General features: G+C 41.3%; 1 protein-coding gene across 4 annotated transcripts in view; it reads left to right on the top strand.

Moving 5' to 3' along the window:
• The first annotated feature begins 9091 nt into the window (after nucleotides 1–9091).
• The window catches only part of ank1a (ankyrin 1, erythrocytic a), a 59496-nt gene continuing 52866 nt past the window's right edge, over nucleotides 9092–15721 (top strand). For 2 of the 4 annotated variants that reach the window (XM_037259884.1, XM_037259885.1), the window contains exon 1: nucleotides 9092–9346. In XM_037259884.1, coding sequence (XP_037115779.1) covers nucleotides 9221–9346 — 126 coding nt within the window. In that variant the 5' untranslated portion in view covers nucleotides 9092–9220. The remainder of the gene's footprint in view (nucleotides 9347–15721) is intronic. The other 2 variants (XM_037259883.1, XM_037259882.1) reach the window with 1 other exon arrangement.

The raw sequence follows: 15721 nt of genomic DNA, 5'->3' as shown, positions 1-15721 counted from the left end.
CAAGAAATTATGACTGGGGGATTTTTACCCTTTGGTTGCATCACCTTCCCTGCACTGAATAAGCTTTGGGGAACTGTGGACGCAAAATGTTGAGGCTTTGCGGGCTCCCACTTGCTTCATACTATCCCCATACTATCACAGATGCTGCCCTTTGAACTAAAAACTTCCCAAAACTATTTGAAAGTTTGAAAAAGATTTGCAAGTCCTTGTGTTATGTTTTTATTTGCATTTTACGCAACTTCATTGGGATTGAGGATACTTTGTGACTGTTTCAGGCCGCCTGAAGTTTACTTCATATTAAAATAAAATATGTTGCTGTATTGATTGTGGTAAAAAAGGGTGAATCAAGTCATTTGAACCATCACTGTTCAAGTGCCCGCATGTATGCAAGTCTTCAGCCTTGTGGGTGGTGTGGTTTAGGCCCCCAGAAAGATGGAGTAGCGTGAAGTTGTAGCTCCTAAACCTGGTCATGGCCCACATGTGCTTTTACTCTCCCACTTATAGGAAAATATATTGGAGTTTAGTGCAGGCAGGGGGGAAGAAGGGATTACTCATCCCACAAAGATGACTTGTCATATGGTGTCTCTCAGCTTGTGAAGTAGAAAGTTACAGTAAGTGCTTGCTTTAGTCTGTAATGATAGAAACAAGCTGGATAAAGATAAAATCCGTTTTGATTAACAAAACTTGAACAAAATATGTTCCAATATGCTGGTTGACTTCAATTTTGCCCGTAGGAAACATAAATCGAAATCCCTTGTTAAACATTTTCAGGGTTGCCATCATAAAACTTCTGCTGGCCAATAGCTCACCTGTATTGACTTGGTGCTAGTGGTTTGAGTTTTGCTGCGGACAAAAGAAATAACTTCTAATTGCTGAAGCGATGCTTGTCTGCAAGATGTCAAGATGCACTTAAACATATCTTTGGTTAGTTTCCGAAGATATGTCATCTATTTTACCACGGACAAGTAGTACATTTTGAAGAACCTGATACTAAGCCCGACTGCCTTGACAGCTTATGAAATATAAGATACAGTTTACAGTCCTTCTAATCACCTCCAAAACTGTGCTTCTCGAGGCTTTACAACACCAACTGCCCCCTTAGGTCCTCCAAGCATTTTTTTCTGTCCACGAACACCCACGCATCTCAAAACTTAAGTTGATAGATTTGTCCCAACCTGCAAAATTGAGGAATAACTTCAGATAGCTACTGACTGACTTTGTTTGCTTTTAAAAATGAATTATATTAAATGAGACAGAATACCGCAATTAACAATGCAAACTGCAATAATAAATACAGGCTAATTCAACAAAAAAACTCTTAGCGTTGCTGTCTTTTAATTCCACCTTTTTATTTAGGTGTACCTTATCTTATGGGAGTCGGGTGCAAAATCACAACTTTTGCGAGCAGATGGTGAGCAGTGCGTGTGCAGCCTCAAAGCGCCACCTACCTGTCAGTTTGTCTTTTTTCCCTGCCAAGTTCAGAGAAAGCGTTTGTCTCATTTGTCAACACAATTGTTGTGTCAGTGCCCATCCATTTATACTCCAACCAAACACAACGTTATGGACAATTGCACAAAATAATATCTAATATACTAGCTGTTTCAAATATTGTGTTTAAAATGATGATGTTCCATTTAATTTGACACTGCCTTTAGGTATATTAGGTGTATAATATTTATGACTGTGGTTGTAGTTTGCAGTGGTGAAGAGCTGTGCTAAATCATACTGAGAGTTGCTCTTATCGTTGACTCTCCAAATGAACTAAAACAAAAATATTAGTTTTCTCTCATCATGATGCAATTCAGTAAACCACACCAATAAACAATACCATACATTAACAGCAATTGTTATGCCCTAATTTTTTTATGACTCTGTAGTGATTGGTACACCAGTATGTCCATGCTCCTTGACTGAGATGATACCTTTGCTGCTAATGTAATTATTGTTAACCATTATTTTGTTTCACAAAAACACAGAAAAATAGAAAAACAGACATTGGCTGTCAAATTCTTATTTTGATGCATTTCTGAGCACAAAAAACTGCTCTTCAGTTTGAAAATTCCCATTCCTATACAAAAATAAACATCGAGAGGTCACCAAAATTTCAGAAGTGTGCATTAAAGCATTTAATAATGCTGCATAGTCACGTTTTTATGACAAGTGGTCAAATAGACATTTTAAGTTCTGTTTATATGCATATTGGCATACGTATCACATATAAATAATGTGATTACATGTTTTGAATGGAGTAATAAGCCTGGCTGGTGTAGATGTGGCATACCAGTACTTGCGAGACTGTGATGACAACCGTTTGACATGTCCCCTGTATACCAACATGCTTGAATATGCAGGAGGATAACTAATCAAATAAATCCACTCATTACGAAGGCTGCCGGTATTTCTGCTTTTGCATTAATTATGTACTCATTAGCATATCAATCAGAGAAATCAGAGATCATGTAATTAAGGTTTAAGCAAAAGCACCTGCTGCCTGTGAGTCGTAGTGCGCTTTGTGTGCGTGTGTGCATGCGTGTGTGCATGCGTGCGTGCTCGCGTTTCAGACCTAATCTAATCTGGCCTTTGACAAGATGCTCCCTCATCAATCCTGAGCTGTCGGAGTTCTGTTTTTTGTTTTGTTTTTGTTTATAGGGTTGGGTGGTGGCGTTTGGCAGCGGCATCCTTCACACTGTTGTCATGGTGATCAAATTGATTGGCAGGGACGCCTGGTTAGAATGAAAGAATAGAGAACAGGTGGAAGGAGGCGGGCTGTACATCTAGTCGAACAGATTGGGACAAAGTGAGGACTCGCTGGGTGTCTGAGGGGAGCCACTGTCCGTTTTGGCTCTGCTTACACCTTGTAAAAAACAACCAGTAATTACTCCAACGGTCTGTAATGGACTACGCTGAACCTTTCACGGGGTATCACCAGATGTTCTTGTTTCTGGGTTGGATGAAATTAAGTGGGATTAGGTATTTTTGGAATTGCCATCTTGACAGATTTGGTAGTATATGTTGTTTCGCCAACAACAAAATTCATGTAATAAACCAAAGTGCTTTGTTTTTGTCTTTTTCTTTAGAAACACCAACATTGTTATTTGGAACTGCATCTTTTCTGTAGCTATGGAAAGCTGCCTTTAAGTACTACATGACTATTGAAGATATGCTTTTCATTGAGGGTGTGCTTGTTTTGCAGAAGACGTTGACCACCTGTGGGGGAAAGATTGATGGAGCTGAAAGAAGGATGAAATAATTTGTGCAAAGGGAAAACCAGAGGAAGCCATTTGTAAGAAATCCATGGAAGAAAAATACACAGAGGAAAAGAGACGGTACGGGAGAAAAGATGAGGAATGAGAACAGGGAGGAGCGAGAGCGAGGGAATGGGACTCGGGGGAGCCAGTCTCAACTGTTTGTGGTGACAGCCTCTGGCCTCTGGCCTCCTCCCCAACACTTCCTGCTCCATTTCCTTTTCTTTCATTCCTCATTTTGTCTTACTTTCTGAATTATTACTTGTGTTCACTCCCAGGTTCTGTCAAGTTCTCCCAACCTTGTTAAAAACAAACATATGGCAAATGCACTTTAATTCTCACCATACATGTGGGACTTTATTGACTAGTAGGAGTAGTTTTGGATGCCCTTTAGATCCCACAATAGAGGCAATCCTATGCATTGATTTTGGACCTGTTGACCTGATGACATTGTAAGTTGATACATATTTTTACCTCGATTATGTAAATCTCCTGTTTCAGAGGCCATCAAATTATTATGTTGTGAATGCATAAGCGATTTCACTCCTGTGAAGTCATTCGTTATCCCAGTTTAGGCTACTCGATGTATGAAGGCGATGCCTTGTGAAAGCTGTGACAAATCTATTTTGATGGGACGGTTTATTGACAGATTTCCTGTTTGTGTCGTTCCCAGCCTTTTGCACCACGCCTTCATCCAGCCCTGGAAAGATTCTTCCCAAATCCTCTGTAGCGCTGTGGTCATGGCCATCTAAATGTCATTCGCATCCTCAAAACGATGACCCCATTAAACCAAGTAGGGTGAGGATGGAGGTTGTAACATGCAGCCGAGAACTGTTGGATGCTCCTTGTAAACAGGCTGCATCATGGTGAAGCAGCCCCTGGTTGTAATGCCACAACCCTCGCCTCGTCTCTCACACTCAACCAAGCAAACGCTGAAGTATCTCTGTAGACCTGCTGATTCATCATCTGGCCTACATTTGTAAAACCTGTTGTGGATCTTTTAAACACACCTTCGTTTTTGTACTACTTTTGCAGGGTCACAGTAAAGTGAATTAAGCATTTGCAAACTGTGTGGGTCCAGTTCTCGCTGATAGTGTACAATACATGTGAATGGTTGTCCCCGTGCCTGCGTGGGTTTCCTCATAATAATAATAATAATGATGATAATAATAATAATGATAATAATAATAATAATAATAATAATTAATAATAATAAATTTAGCAATATTGTAGAAAGTCTGCTGGGCACCAGTTCACACGTGACCCTACCCTTACAAGACAAGCATCAAATGACCATTTGGATTGAAACCTGTTCCATGTCATACCTCTGTTTTACCACTGGAGGGCAGGAGTGAATTGGCCTTGGCGCTCCCTGTATCCATAAATAGTATTACAGTACAGTTCATTTGTATTAAGTGTAAGACACCAGATAGTAAGAATTTGACTTACTTTTGTTTGTATTCCTCGATGGTTAGAAAGAAAATACAAATGCTATTTGAAAATTCAATGGATAAATGGTCTTGTGGGCTAATTCCCATTTTCATTACTATACTTTATGATCATTACTAATTTAAAACATAACAATAGCATAACCTTTTTCATGGTTTTTGTTTTAGTAAGACCTATGAATTATGTTATTTTGGAACAAATACAAACATTGATGGGAATTCCCTTTTCTCCTCTGTAGTACCTGCTATGCACCAGCAGAGGAAGCCTGGTCACCTTTAATCCACACTGTTTGTCACCATTCCAATTAATCTCCTGAAAATGCTGAATGGCGATCTGTTCCACATTGTTATGTTCCTTTGAAACTCTGAAAATCTCAAAAAGGTCCATGGACTTCAGCCATACTGTGGTAGCATAAACATAGCTTGTTCATCATCCCTCCCCCGTGCTGCTAAAAGAACTCTTGATGGTGCAGCGGATGCTGCAGGCCCACACAGAACTGTAGTAGGCCACTGTAGGTTGAGGCCCTCTGCCAACTAACCCACTGGAGACATTTGCTATCAGAAATGTCCAGGCTGATCTGACATGAGCAGCATAGTAAACATTTGGCTGAGCGCCTGCTGTTGTCCAATGTGCAACAACAGAATAGATAAAGCTGTTGTCTACCACATCACCCATGTGATCCATTTGTGACAAGGCTGAATAAACATATTAGATTTGATTTATTGTTCAGGGCAGCACCGTGAAAAGTGGTTAACACATCTGCCTCACAGTTTTGTGGTTTGGTGTTCAAATTTCTGCTGCAGCCTTCCTGAATGGAGTTTGAACATTCTCCCTTGTGGATGTGAGACTTTTCCTTGGTACTGTGTGTTAGGTTAATTGTAGACTAAATTGTCCATAGGTGTGAATATGATTTCCCACAAATTTCCAGATGCCTCAAAAGACTTGCGATGTTTTACATAGCAGAATGCTGGTTTGCAAGTCTGACTCACAGTCAGGAGATCTGTGTTCGAATCTTCATTGTCTGGAGTTTGCATTGCCGTGCTTATGTGGATTTCATCTTGGTACTTGGACTTTCTCCCAATTCCCCAAAACATGCATGTGTGGTTGTGATAGTTTGTCTAGAGGTAAATGAATTCTTGTTTTGCCCCAGTGATCCTAATGAGCACAAGCAGTATAGGGAATGGACAGATGGATTGATTGTAAATTTCAGAGCTGCAGTGAACAACTCAGTATCTTACTTTTCACGTTTATGTACATTTGGCCAAAATATGATGGCTCCAACTGAATTTAGTAGTTGAATAGCTCTTTAAGACGGGCTTTATGTCTCCTATGTTCTTCTTAGCTTGCATAGGTAGGTACAAACCCCAGTTACAATGAAGTTGTGATGTTGCAAACTAAATACATGCAAACAATATGATTTGCAAATAATTTTCAAATTATGTTAAACTGAACTATCACAAGATGTGCAGGGGCAACAAAAGACTAGGAAAGTTGAGGAATGCAAAAAAAACAACAACAGTTTGAAACATTCCTCAGGTGAACAGGTTAAGTGAAAACAGGTTTGTGTGTCATTATTGGGTATAATATTAAAAGTATCCCTGAAAGGCTCAGTTGTTCACAATTAAAGATGTGGCAAGGGTCACAAAATCTGAAGGAGTCTGCACACAAGTCGGAACGCCCAAATTCAACATTGGATGCCTGTGACCTATGATTAAAGACCCTGTCATATTTTTATTTTTATTTTTTTTATCGCAGGAGTTGATTTTGTGTTGTGTCATGTATTGTGTTGTTTCCCACTAAGAGTAAAAATATAAAGAAACAACATTGTGATTTCGTTTGATTGAATATCATTTCAATGAGGACCAGCCTATCACGCCCATACTGAAAATAAATCGGGCACGCAAGCCTGTCTGTGCAGTGTGCATGACAAATGCGTCGATGTTGGTGTGCAACAGTCGTTTTTCAACATTAATCTGCGAGTTCTTGCAGTGGCATTGTGTAGTGGCACGACATGTTTGTGAAATATGTACGTATTTGTAAATGACAGCTGAAGACACTGGTAGACTGACACAAGGGACAGGCTGAAACGCTTAAAGGTGAGTGTGACAAAAGTTACCTGCACGATTTTGCATGTCTGATTATTCTCCGCTATTTTAAAGTGCTCTCTAAATAAGGGTGAGTTGAGTTATGTGACTTAATCCCGCAAAACTCGAAACGGCTGTCACCAGAATATGTGGACATGTTTTTTGAACGAAGCATCTTCCTCATTAAGCAATATAAGCTTGTGTAGTGAGCGCAACTTTATAGAGGAAAAGGCTTGTTGTCCTTAAAATAGAAAAGCCGTATATGAAGAAAAAAAAGAAAAGTGAAATGATGTGCAAGAATCTCAGACAATTTTTCATGGTCTAATCACTGGTCTGGAATCTAAACAAAGCCAGAAACGCAGGTAAATGTCCACCAAATCATGCAAATTCAGGTTTTGTACAATACAATTCACAACATCTCCTTACATACATAGAAAAAGGAGATTTTAAAATAGCTGTTGTGAAAAGGCCATATGAATTAAGATGTATTGCATTGGATGAAAAATGGAAACATCAAATATGCACTTTGACCATTGCTATAATTTTAGGTGGATGTCCTCATTTTACGCAAATGATTGCCTCGCCTCCCAGGTCCCTCGACTACTGGGCTTTTGTTACCTTGACAAATCAGGGTGATGTACCTTTTGCCCTCCTAAGCTTAAGAAAGCAAACACGAACTGTGAAAGGCACAAGCCCCCTAAAAAAATGACACTGATCTGTGTTTTCACTCATCGGAGAAAACACTTCATCATCAACCACCAATTATCACTTATCACTGTATGTGGTGCATGGAGCGGATACATCGCCCATCACCTCGCCTCAAGACCTTAATTAGGTCAAAACTAGCACTCCGTTAGTTAAGCAGGAGTGTAGCTGTATGAGACCTATCTGGTTGGCTTAGCAAAAAAAAAAGTCCTTATTATGATTTCAGTGTCGCAGTGATGATTGAGTTGGGAACATTCCCAGGAGTTCGATATTGTGATGAATGCGCTTGCCACAGAGCTGTCTGTGTCATAGCTTAGCTTTGCATGTGAGTGATTTATGTTGCAATGTTGCAGACTGAAGGCAAAATCATCCCCAAGTCAACTCATTAGTATGCTGCTCAATGTGAATCTGCTATCGGATTATAGGAGATTCCTTAACAGGAGAGTAGAGGGTGACGGGGAGCAGGCTGTAGGGGAGAATTAGGCAAAGCAGTATTTCTCCAAAGCAGCCAAGAAATTCTACTTTGTATTTCCAAATCATAAAAAAATAGGGTTACCTCTTTTGCTCTGTGTACTGTAGCGTGTTTGATCACGTGGATACCTCATGAGGTATGTGTGATGTATAGTGAGCCAGTAAAAAGCTATTAAAGGATTTCTTTTCTACCTGCGTCAGCAGCATTGTTGGGAGGAGGAGGGAAAAAATGGAACACAGGGAGAGGAGAGCGAGAGTACCAGTAAACATGTGCAGACTCCATCTAAACTTCTTTTCATTCACCTAAACCTTGCCATGCAAATGTTTGAGCAGATGCAGAAAAACAACGTCATGCAGTAATGACATGAGATTTACAAACACAAAACTGGAAACTAGAAGAAAGAAAAAAATTACCTCCTACTATAGTAAGTAATTATGAAATGTTTTCGATAGACTGTGAAGGAAAGAGCACTGCATAGCTCTCAGACGTTGCATACACAAGCACACTGCACCAACATCCTTAGCCAGTGCTATCTGCTGCAGTGCTTCACCAGAAGAGCAGGAAGAGGGAGTATGGAGAAGAGGAGAGTTAACGAGTCAAAGGCTGTTTTATTTTTCCGCCCCTCATGCATATTTTACATTTCTTTTATTTCCTCCGGTATGCTGGTTTGTGTTAGTGATGGGTCCCTGTGTAGGACACATGGCAGGAGCACAACATATACTGCACTGGAAAATGAACCAAAATCAATGTCATGTGAGAAGGAAAAAGTAAGCCTTTGATTTCCCGACCTGAGCGTTCTGTCATCCCCTTATTATCTTACTCATTTGGGTGGATGGATACAGAAAATGCAGTGTAGTAATGGACAAGAAAAAGGGAAGTCATCCTCTTAATTTCATTCTTTTAAGAAACACTTCTCTGTCTTTTCTTGCAGAGGGACACGAGTGGCGAAGGCTGCAGGAAAATAAAAAAGGAAAGAAGGGAAGTGTACATTAACGATCGAGTGAGTGCTGTGCTGCATTCGCATCCCTCAGCAGACGGCTGAGGACTGCCGCTGTGTGTGAGCGCATGTGTGTGTGTGTGTGTTTGTGACTGCACTGCTGAAGAGGAGGAGGAGGAGTAAGAGGCAGAGTGAGCACGCTCAGACTCTACAGGACCATAGAGGAACGCAGCAGCAGCAGCAGCGCTAGTGTTGGCACGCGCCGGGTAAAAGTCCCAGCACCGTAAGAACTGGACTCGCCGACGCCGCCCAGACCCCTTCAAGCGCCATGGCTCAAGCGGCCAAACACCTCCGCAAAAACAAGGATTTAGAAGCCCAAGCAGAGCAGGAGCGCAAAGAGAAAGAAGAGGAAAAGGTCAAGAAGAGGAGCCGCTCACGGGATAAAAAGCGCAAGGTACTGGGATGATACGCAGGTGTCTTAGTCAGTCAGGGATGGGGTAGATTCGGGAGGGAGGGAAAGAGGGGGGCTTCAAAGCTTGAGATGCCCCCCCTCCCCTTGCTAACTAGTCTGGGGTGCCTGGGCACACATGGAAAGCCAGTCATGCTGTGTTTCCACTGTGTGTACTCACATCCTCCCTGGCACACATGTATGTCATGTACATACAAACACGGGAAACGTTCCAGCACACTGCATGCTCTCCTAATCCTTCCTTATTGCCCAGTTTATTGAGTGTCTTCAATCACTTGTCTGCCAAGGAAGCAATTTCCCTGTCCCTGTTCACACTTTTTTCGATCCACTCTTAAATTTTCACTGTGGTACTGTCAAATTTGACATGAACACGAGTCATCTAGTGGCCAGTGCGCCGACCTGCGTTTAAGCTTTTTGCTTTTATTTGGCTTTGGAAATCTTGCAGTGGTGGAATACCTGCAGGCTTCTGTTTTCTGTCTGAGGATTCCCATCGTAAACAAGAAATCACTGCTCCGTCACTCACCAACTGCAGGGACCTATGCTAAAACTGGCATGTGCGCGGCATTACTACCAATTGCACCTTTTTTGTTGACATTAAAATGAGTCATCTGCTGTCTAGTGTTGGTTGGAAATAGCTCATCAGCAACCCTGTCAATGTGCATAGTGCCAAGCTGGCAGAAAACCAATCTGGTGCTGATGCGGTAGAGTGTTGTGGCCAAACACATGACTACACCCTCCCTCGAGTTCAGGGAGGCTTACATTTTTCATTTGGTAGCTATCTCAAAACAAAGGAAAGCAGTTTGGCTTCAGCGTTGCGCAAGAACGCCAAACCAATATTGTTGACGTCAACTTGTGCTCTTGAGCTCTCATACATGTACAGAAGCGTGAGAACAAACCATTTTTTGCATGTGTGTGTGTGTGTGTGAGTCTGGGAAGTGAGTAGGGAAAGCCTGCAGCGCTCTAACAATATGCATGATCACGGCTAAGGTTTATGCTGAGGCTCTTAATGCAGCCCAAGTTTGACTCAATGTGCATTGTTTCAGGGGATCCCATATCAGTTACATAATCATGGAGCTTGAGTTGTTTAAATAAGCCTTTCCACCCTCCTCTCCAAACTCCCCCCAAAAAACAGTTTATGCCTAATGCATGCCTTGTCAAACCAGCAGCTGGTTTTTCGTACCTTGTCAAAGTGACTTTCTGTAAAAAGCTCCTATGGCTCACCACGCTTTATCTTAGTTAGCTCCATAATAAACGTTGAGGTCTAAAAATTCAAATTTAATATGACGATGTTATGTTGTGGCTACATTAGGGTTTTCTTTCTCTCGTGTGAGGAGCTGTCTAAAGCATGTTGTTTATTCCTCAATTCTAGTATTGCTCAAGGTTGTTGAGCATTCACGCACACTTGTGAACAACAGTTTGAGGAGTGCTGCACATTATTGTATATGTAGTCGGTGTCTTGATTTGGCTAAAAGGTCACTGTTGGCGTGTATAGTCTGCTGTTTAGTAAGATGGTTCGATACAAGGCGGGAAATTGCGATGAAAGACAGTTGTGGCAGTCCTGACCCATTAGTGGTACGCACTCACAAGTAAGGCTCATTAATGGAATCCGTCTAGTCAGTATGCACTACGGCTACTTTGCCATTGTAGACGGTGGAGAACTAAGGTGTTGGCTGCAGCACTTCTTTAAGGTAAATCTCAGCGGTATAAGAATGATAAATAAAGATTGAGTTGGTTTGAATTCAAGTTTTGCTTTTCGCTGCCCTCCAAACTCTCTTCCTTTTCCTGCCCGAACCTTCTCAGAGCTACCTGTGCCAATGTCTGAGAGAGATTGTAATAGCTGTCTTAAGTGTTGATGCAATGTTAATGCATGTGTGTGTGTATGTGTGTGTGTTTGGCTGCGTGTGCAGGTTGCTGCAATGGATTAGTGGTGCTGCAGTGGTGACTAAGCCTATCACAGTGAGCAACTGGAGTCTGATCATCTCTGTCCGCTTCCCGGGATTCTTGTTATCAGAGATTAAAGTGAACATTTTTGAAGCAATCCCTCTGTAGTTCCAACCCCTGGCAGTGCACGTTTGCTATTGGCTGACTGATTGATCGTCTCATTATTTAGTCAGTTTTATGGACAAAGATGTAGCCCTAATTACCTCTGCAAAGTCAGCAGCGTATTTTAAACACGGCTTTCTGTGCGTTGGATTGAGTGGAGAGTTGTAAAAGGCAGTGAGCACTTTCCTAGCCTAGACACCATCATAATCGGGTACCTAATTGTTTTACCAATACAGGTAGGCTCACTGTACTTTGTAAATTACCCCGAATAGTTTATTCTCGTCATTTGATTGATTGCACAACTCATTGCACAGTTTTACTTTTAAGCAAACTCAGCCTTGTGTTGCTACAGCATGTAACATTTGCAGTCACCCATAAGTTCAAATAATTGATGATGAAATTGTTTAGCCAATTAGACTTTGAAAAATTGAGAACATGGCCATCAGCAGCATCATCTACTGAATTTAGCACAGTCCGTGGGAAAAACGATTATCTTTGAAATGGAAAATGCAATTAAGAGCGCAACATTCTTTTTATACGTTTTATAGTTGCATTTGTTTATACAATCAAATATAAGAAAGTTATGGACTGAGATTTGTGGAAAAATATGCCATTTACCAAATTTTGATAGAATGTGCATGTAATATTGCACAGCGGTAACGCAGCATACATGCTGACTTTTATAGGCCAGCAAGCACTCAAAATGCGACATTTCAGTAATTCATTCAAATTCCATTAATGATGACGCGGCAATAGCAATAATACCTGCGAAGAACAGTGTTACATCATGGTCAGCCTTTCAAGAATCGGTACATAGAGTGGAACCTAGGGATTGTTCGTTAAAGCCGATTGGACAATACTTTTTTTAAACCACTTTAGTTTCTTTGGCTAAAAGTCAACAAATACTGTAAATAAACCCAAACAAATAACCATACACAACGGGGAGAAAAAAGGCAAAAATGACAGGTGCTTGGAAAGTTTCATTTACTGCTGACATTTCTAACGTTAGGTGGGAGGCAACTCTTTAATGAACAGTTCTCATCTTAATTTTTTTTTTTTGGGGGTGGGCGTACAAACAGGTGACCTTTGCACTTGTCTAGTGTATCATTGATTGCGTCATAGAATATAACAAACACAGCCAATTCCGGAACCAGCTGACTTTGACAACTACTTTACAAAGGAACATTTTGACTGGTTTAGACACTATTTTCTACTTTCTGCGGGGTCTGACAAATCAAGGTTCTACTGTATTTAGTTTGTTGGATTTGAAGAGATATTACAGGATACTGGGCCCTAATTGTTAATTACAGATGCACTTTTGAGCCATTTCTTGTCATTACGTTTGTGAGCTCCTGTGTCATTATGTCCAGGTCAAGGCAAGTTTAGGACTATGTAAGGTTAAGATTAGGCAATGGTTTTACCATGGGGAGTATTCAGGGAAATGGTTGTAAATCACTTGTGTCAGTTCCATGTCCTTTGAATTGATGGAGTGTGCGTTCAGGTGTCCCAGTGGAAGCCCACAGTTAGATGACTCAGCAGGCTTGGTCCAGGCATTCGTTTAGGTTGACGGAGGCTGGAACTGATTGTATATGAATGCTGCATGGGCAGGTTGGCCGGGAGCTGCAGCGTACACTTCTTTAATTAACATTGCAACGCAAGATGCACATGAGGCCAATCCAGCAACAACACCACTCCCTCCTCCTTTCTTCAGGCTTTTTCGTAGGAGGTTGCAGAGAAGGAGTTTGTAGCCAAAGCTCACTGGGTGAGGCGGTGGAACTCGAGGTCTTGGACACTGGTTTTGCAGTGATTCAAAATTTGAATTGCAGTTCTATGCTACTGTATGAGGAGCCTCAGAATGCAATACAAGCTCGCAAAGTTCACATCACAACGAGTCCTTGTGCTATGTCACCTAATGTGCCCACCGTCATTTTTTGCAATGTCCTGCTCCTATTCAAATTCAGAAACATCACACAGCGTGTCTGCCCCAACCCGTTCAGGTTTATTTTCTTCAAGAAGAAGGCTGCCCCTATTGTTACGTTGATTTAAATTCTCTTCTAAAAACAGATGAATGAGAAGAGAAGAGAGTCAACATCAAACATCCAGCTGGCTCTCCTTCTCTGCAGGGGGTCCGGCTTTCCCAGAACTCTAAATCTTTTGAGTATTTAGTAGTGAAACACTTTCATTCTGTCACTGATGGATTTTTCTGCGACTGTAATGATTCATTCGAACAAGCTCGAAATTCTGTGTCATAAAAGCACAAATCCACGTGACTGCTGATGGTAAATAAAGCTGAGCCGACACAGGCACAACTGCGCCAGTCCCAGCGTTAAACCCAAATGACGGCAGCATCTGCCTTTGTTCATCCTCCCACTGCAGCACATAATCTATTTATTTCCGAGACAGCACGTGAAATGATGTGTCATATTGAGAGGGGCTTCCTCAGACTCTCCGTCAAGTGGCTCCCTCTCTCCCGTCTTCCTCACAACGTCTCTCCTTGGCCACTTGCGCTAATCTCTCCCCTCAATTGTTATTCTGACAGTGCAGCTATTACATAACTCGATGAAAAGAGAGAGATCGTGGTTATTGAAATGTAACCTCGTAACGCCAAAATAAAACGGAAGAGACTATTACAGATGAAATACAGTGAGTGAGTAACGGGACAGATAATTGCTGTTTGTTATCAGAAAGCTTCTTGCTGTACAGACCTCATCTCTGTCTTTAAGATCCTTGTCGGTGAGAGAGCAGAGAGGGAAAAGACAGGTGGTGGAATCACGTGCTTATTGCTCACAGATGCTGCAGGTTCTGCAGAGTCTCTCTCCGAGACATCCATGAGATGCAAGCCTGGGACGTCTCGGATCAGCTCCCCATTGATGAGCTCTTAGCTTGCTTGGATTGTCCTACCAGACTATTTTCAAAATGAAATCTCATGTCTTTGACACAAAAAGAAATTAGCGTGGTCTTGAAGCGATAGTGTGGCGTGCTTAAATGCAACCAGCAGCTGTGGTGTGGAGTCACTCGTGGTTTGTGAATGAATGAATGACTGACTGAATGAATGAATGAATGAATGAATGAATGAATGAATGAATGAATGAATGAATGAATGAATGGAAAAACGCCATGGCGTAAGAAGTTGAATTCCATCCAAGCGAGATCTTGCAAATCCACAGAAAGATGGAATTTAAATACAGTAATGTAGGTTTAGGATGGCAAGACAAATTTGTTTGTTTGTTTTGTTAGAAAATAAAAACATTGACTGTTAAAATAATTGTAAAAAGATTTCTTGACCAATATATGATATTGAGTCAAATGGTATCCCTATTCTGACTGCTGAGCAGTAGTTCAATGATTCTTTAAAAAGAAAAAAATAGCACTACTGAAATACATCTTACTTCTGTCATGTGCATGACCTGTCTGTGGACTATATGTGCTTCCAAGGATACGCGGTGCTCCCAAATGACATTTGACTGAGTGCAATGCAGATTTCTTGAGTCGTCCAGTCATCACAGTGTCGTAGCATCATTGGCCATTTATTAAAAGCCTGGCCATTTGTAAACCCCTTCATCTGTATCCTCGCGAGGGGAAGAAATGGTTTCACTTTGATTTGATTCTTCTCTGTAGGAGGACAGCCAATAAAAACAAGTGAACACGAGAGCTGTGATTCCGTTAACCAGATACATCTTTCATCATTTACTTAAGATGCCAGCATTTTTAGCACATCTATTACAGCATAGTCCTTTATTGATGAGTGTGTTTTTTTTCCCCTTGAAAACTCAAAACATGGAAAGGATTTGTGAATAAAAATTCACAAATGACAAGACATTAGTAAGTAAAAAAAATAAAATAAAAATGCTTTTAGGTGGTCTTTTTTGCCATGCTTGTTTTCCTTGGGGAATTTTTTTTTTATAAATATATATTATATTATAAAATAATTTCCCCCCTTATTCCGTTGCTGTACCAAATATGAACCAAACCGTCGGGCTCGTCTGCGAGCCCTCGCATTTATGGAGTAGAGGCACGTGGCACATAGAGTGGCGCAGGATTTACTAGCTAGCTGCCAGGAGAGTCGTGTCACCCTCCTTCTAATTGGCTGACCCTAGAGATTGTTTTTTTTCCTCCAGCTGATGCAGAGGCAGGTGCCCACGCCTTTCTCCCTTCCTCTCTCTCTCCTCATCTCAGTGTGTATCCCTCCTATAATCAATTCTCTTGCTCCAATATAGACTCTCCTTGCTTGTTTCCACCACTCTGCTGCAGTTACACCACTGCAGGATTTCTGATCTCAACACCTCTTCTGCTCACATTCTCTTAAAGTCACACCGG

The sequence above is a fragment of the Syngnathus acus genome, chromosome 9, assembly GCF_901709675.1.
Source record: "Syngnathus acus chromosome 9, fSynAcu1.2, whole genome shotgun sequence".
NCBI classification, from domain to species: Eukaryota; Metazoa; Chordata; class Actinopteri; order Syngnathiformes; family Syngnathidae; genus Syngnathus; species Syngnathus acus.
The sequence above is the reverse complement of the archived record's forward strand: the minus strand, read 5'-3'. Positions and strand labels throughout refer to the sequence as shown.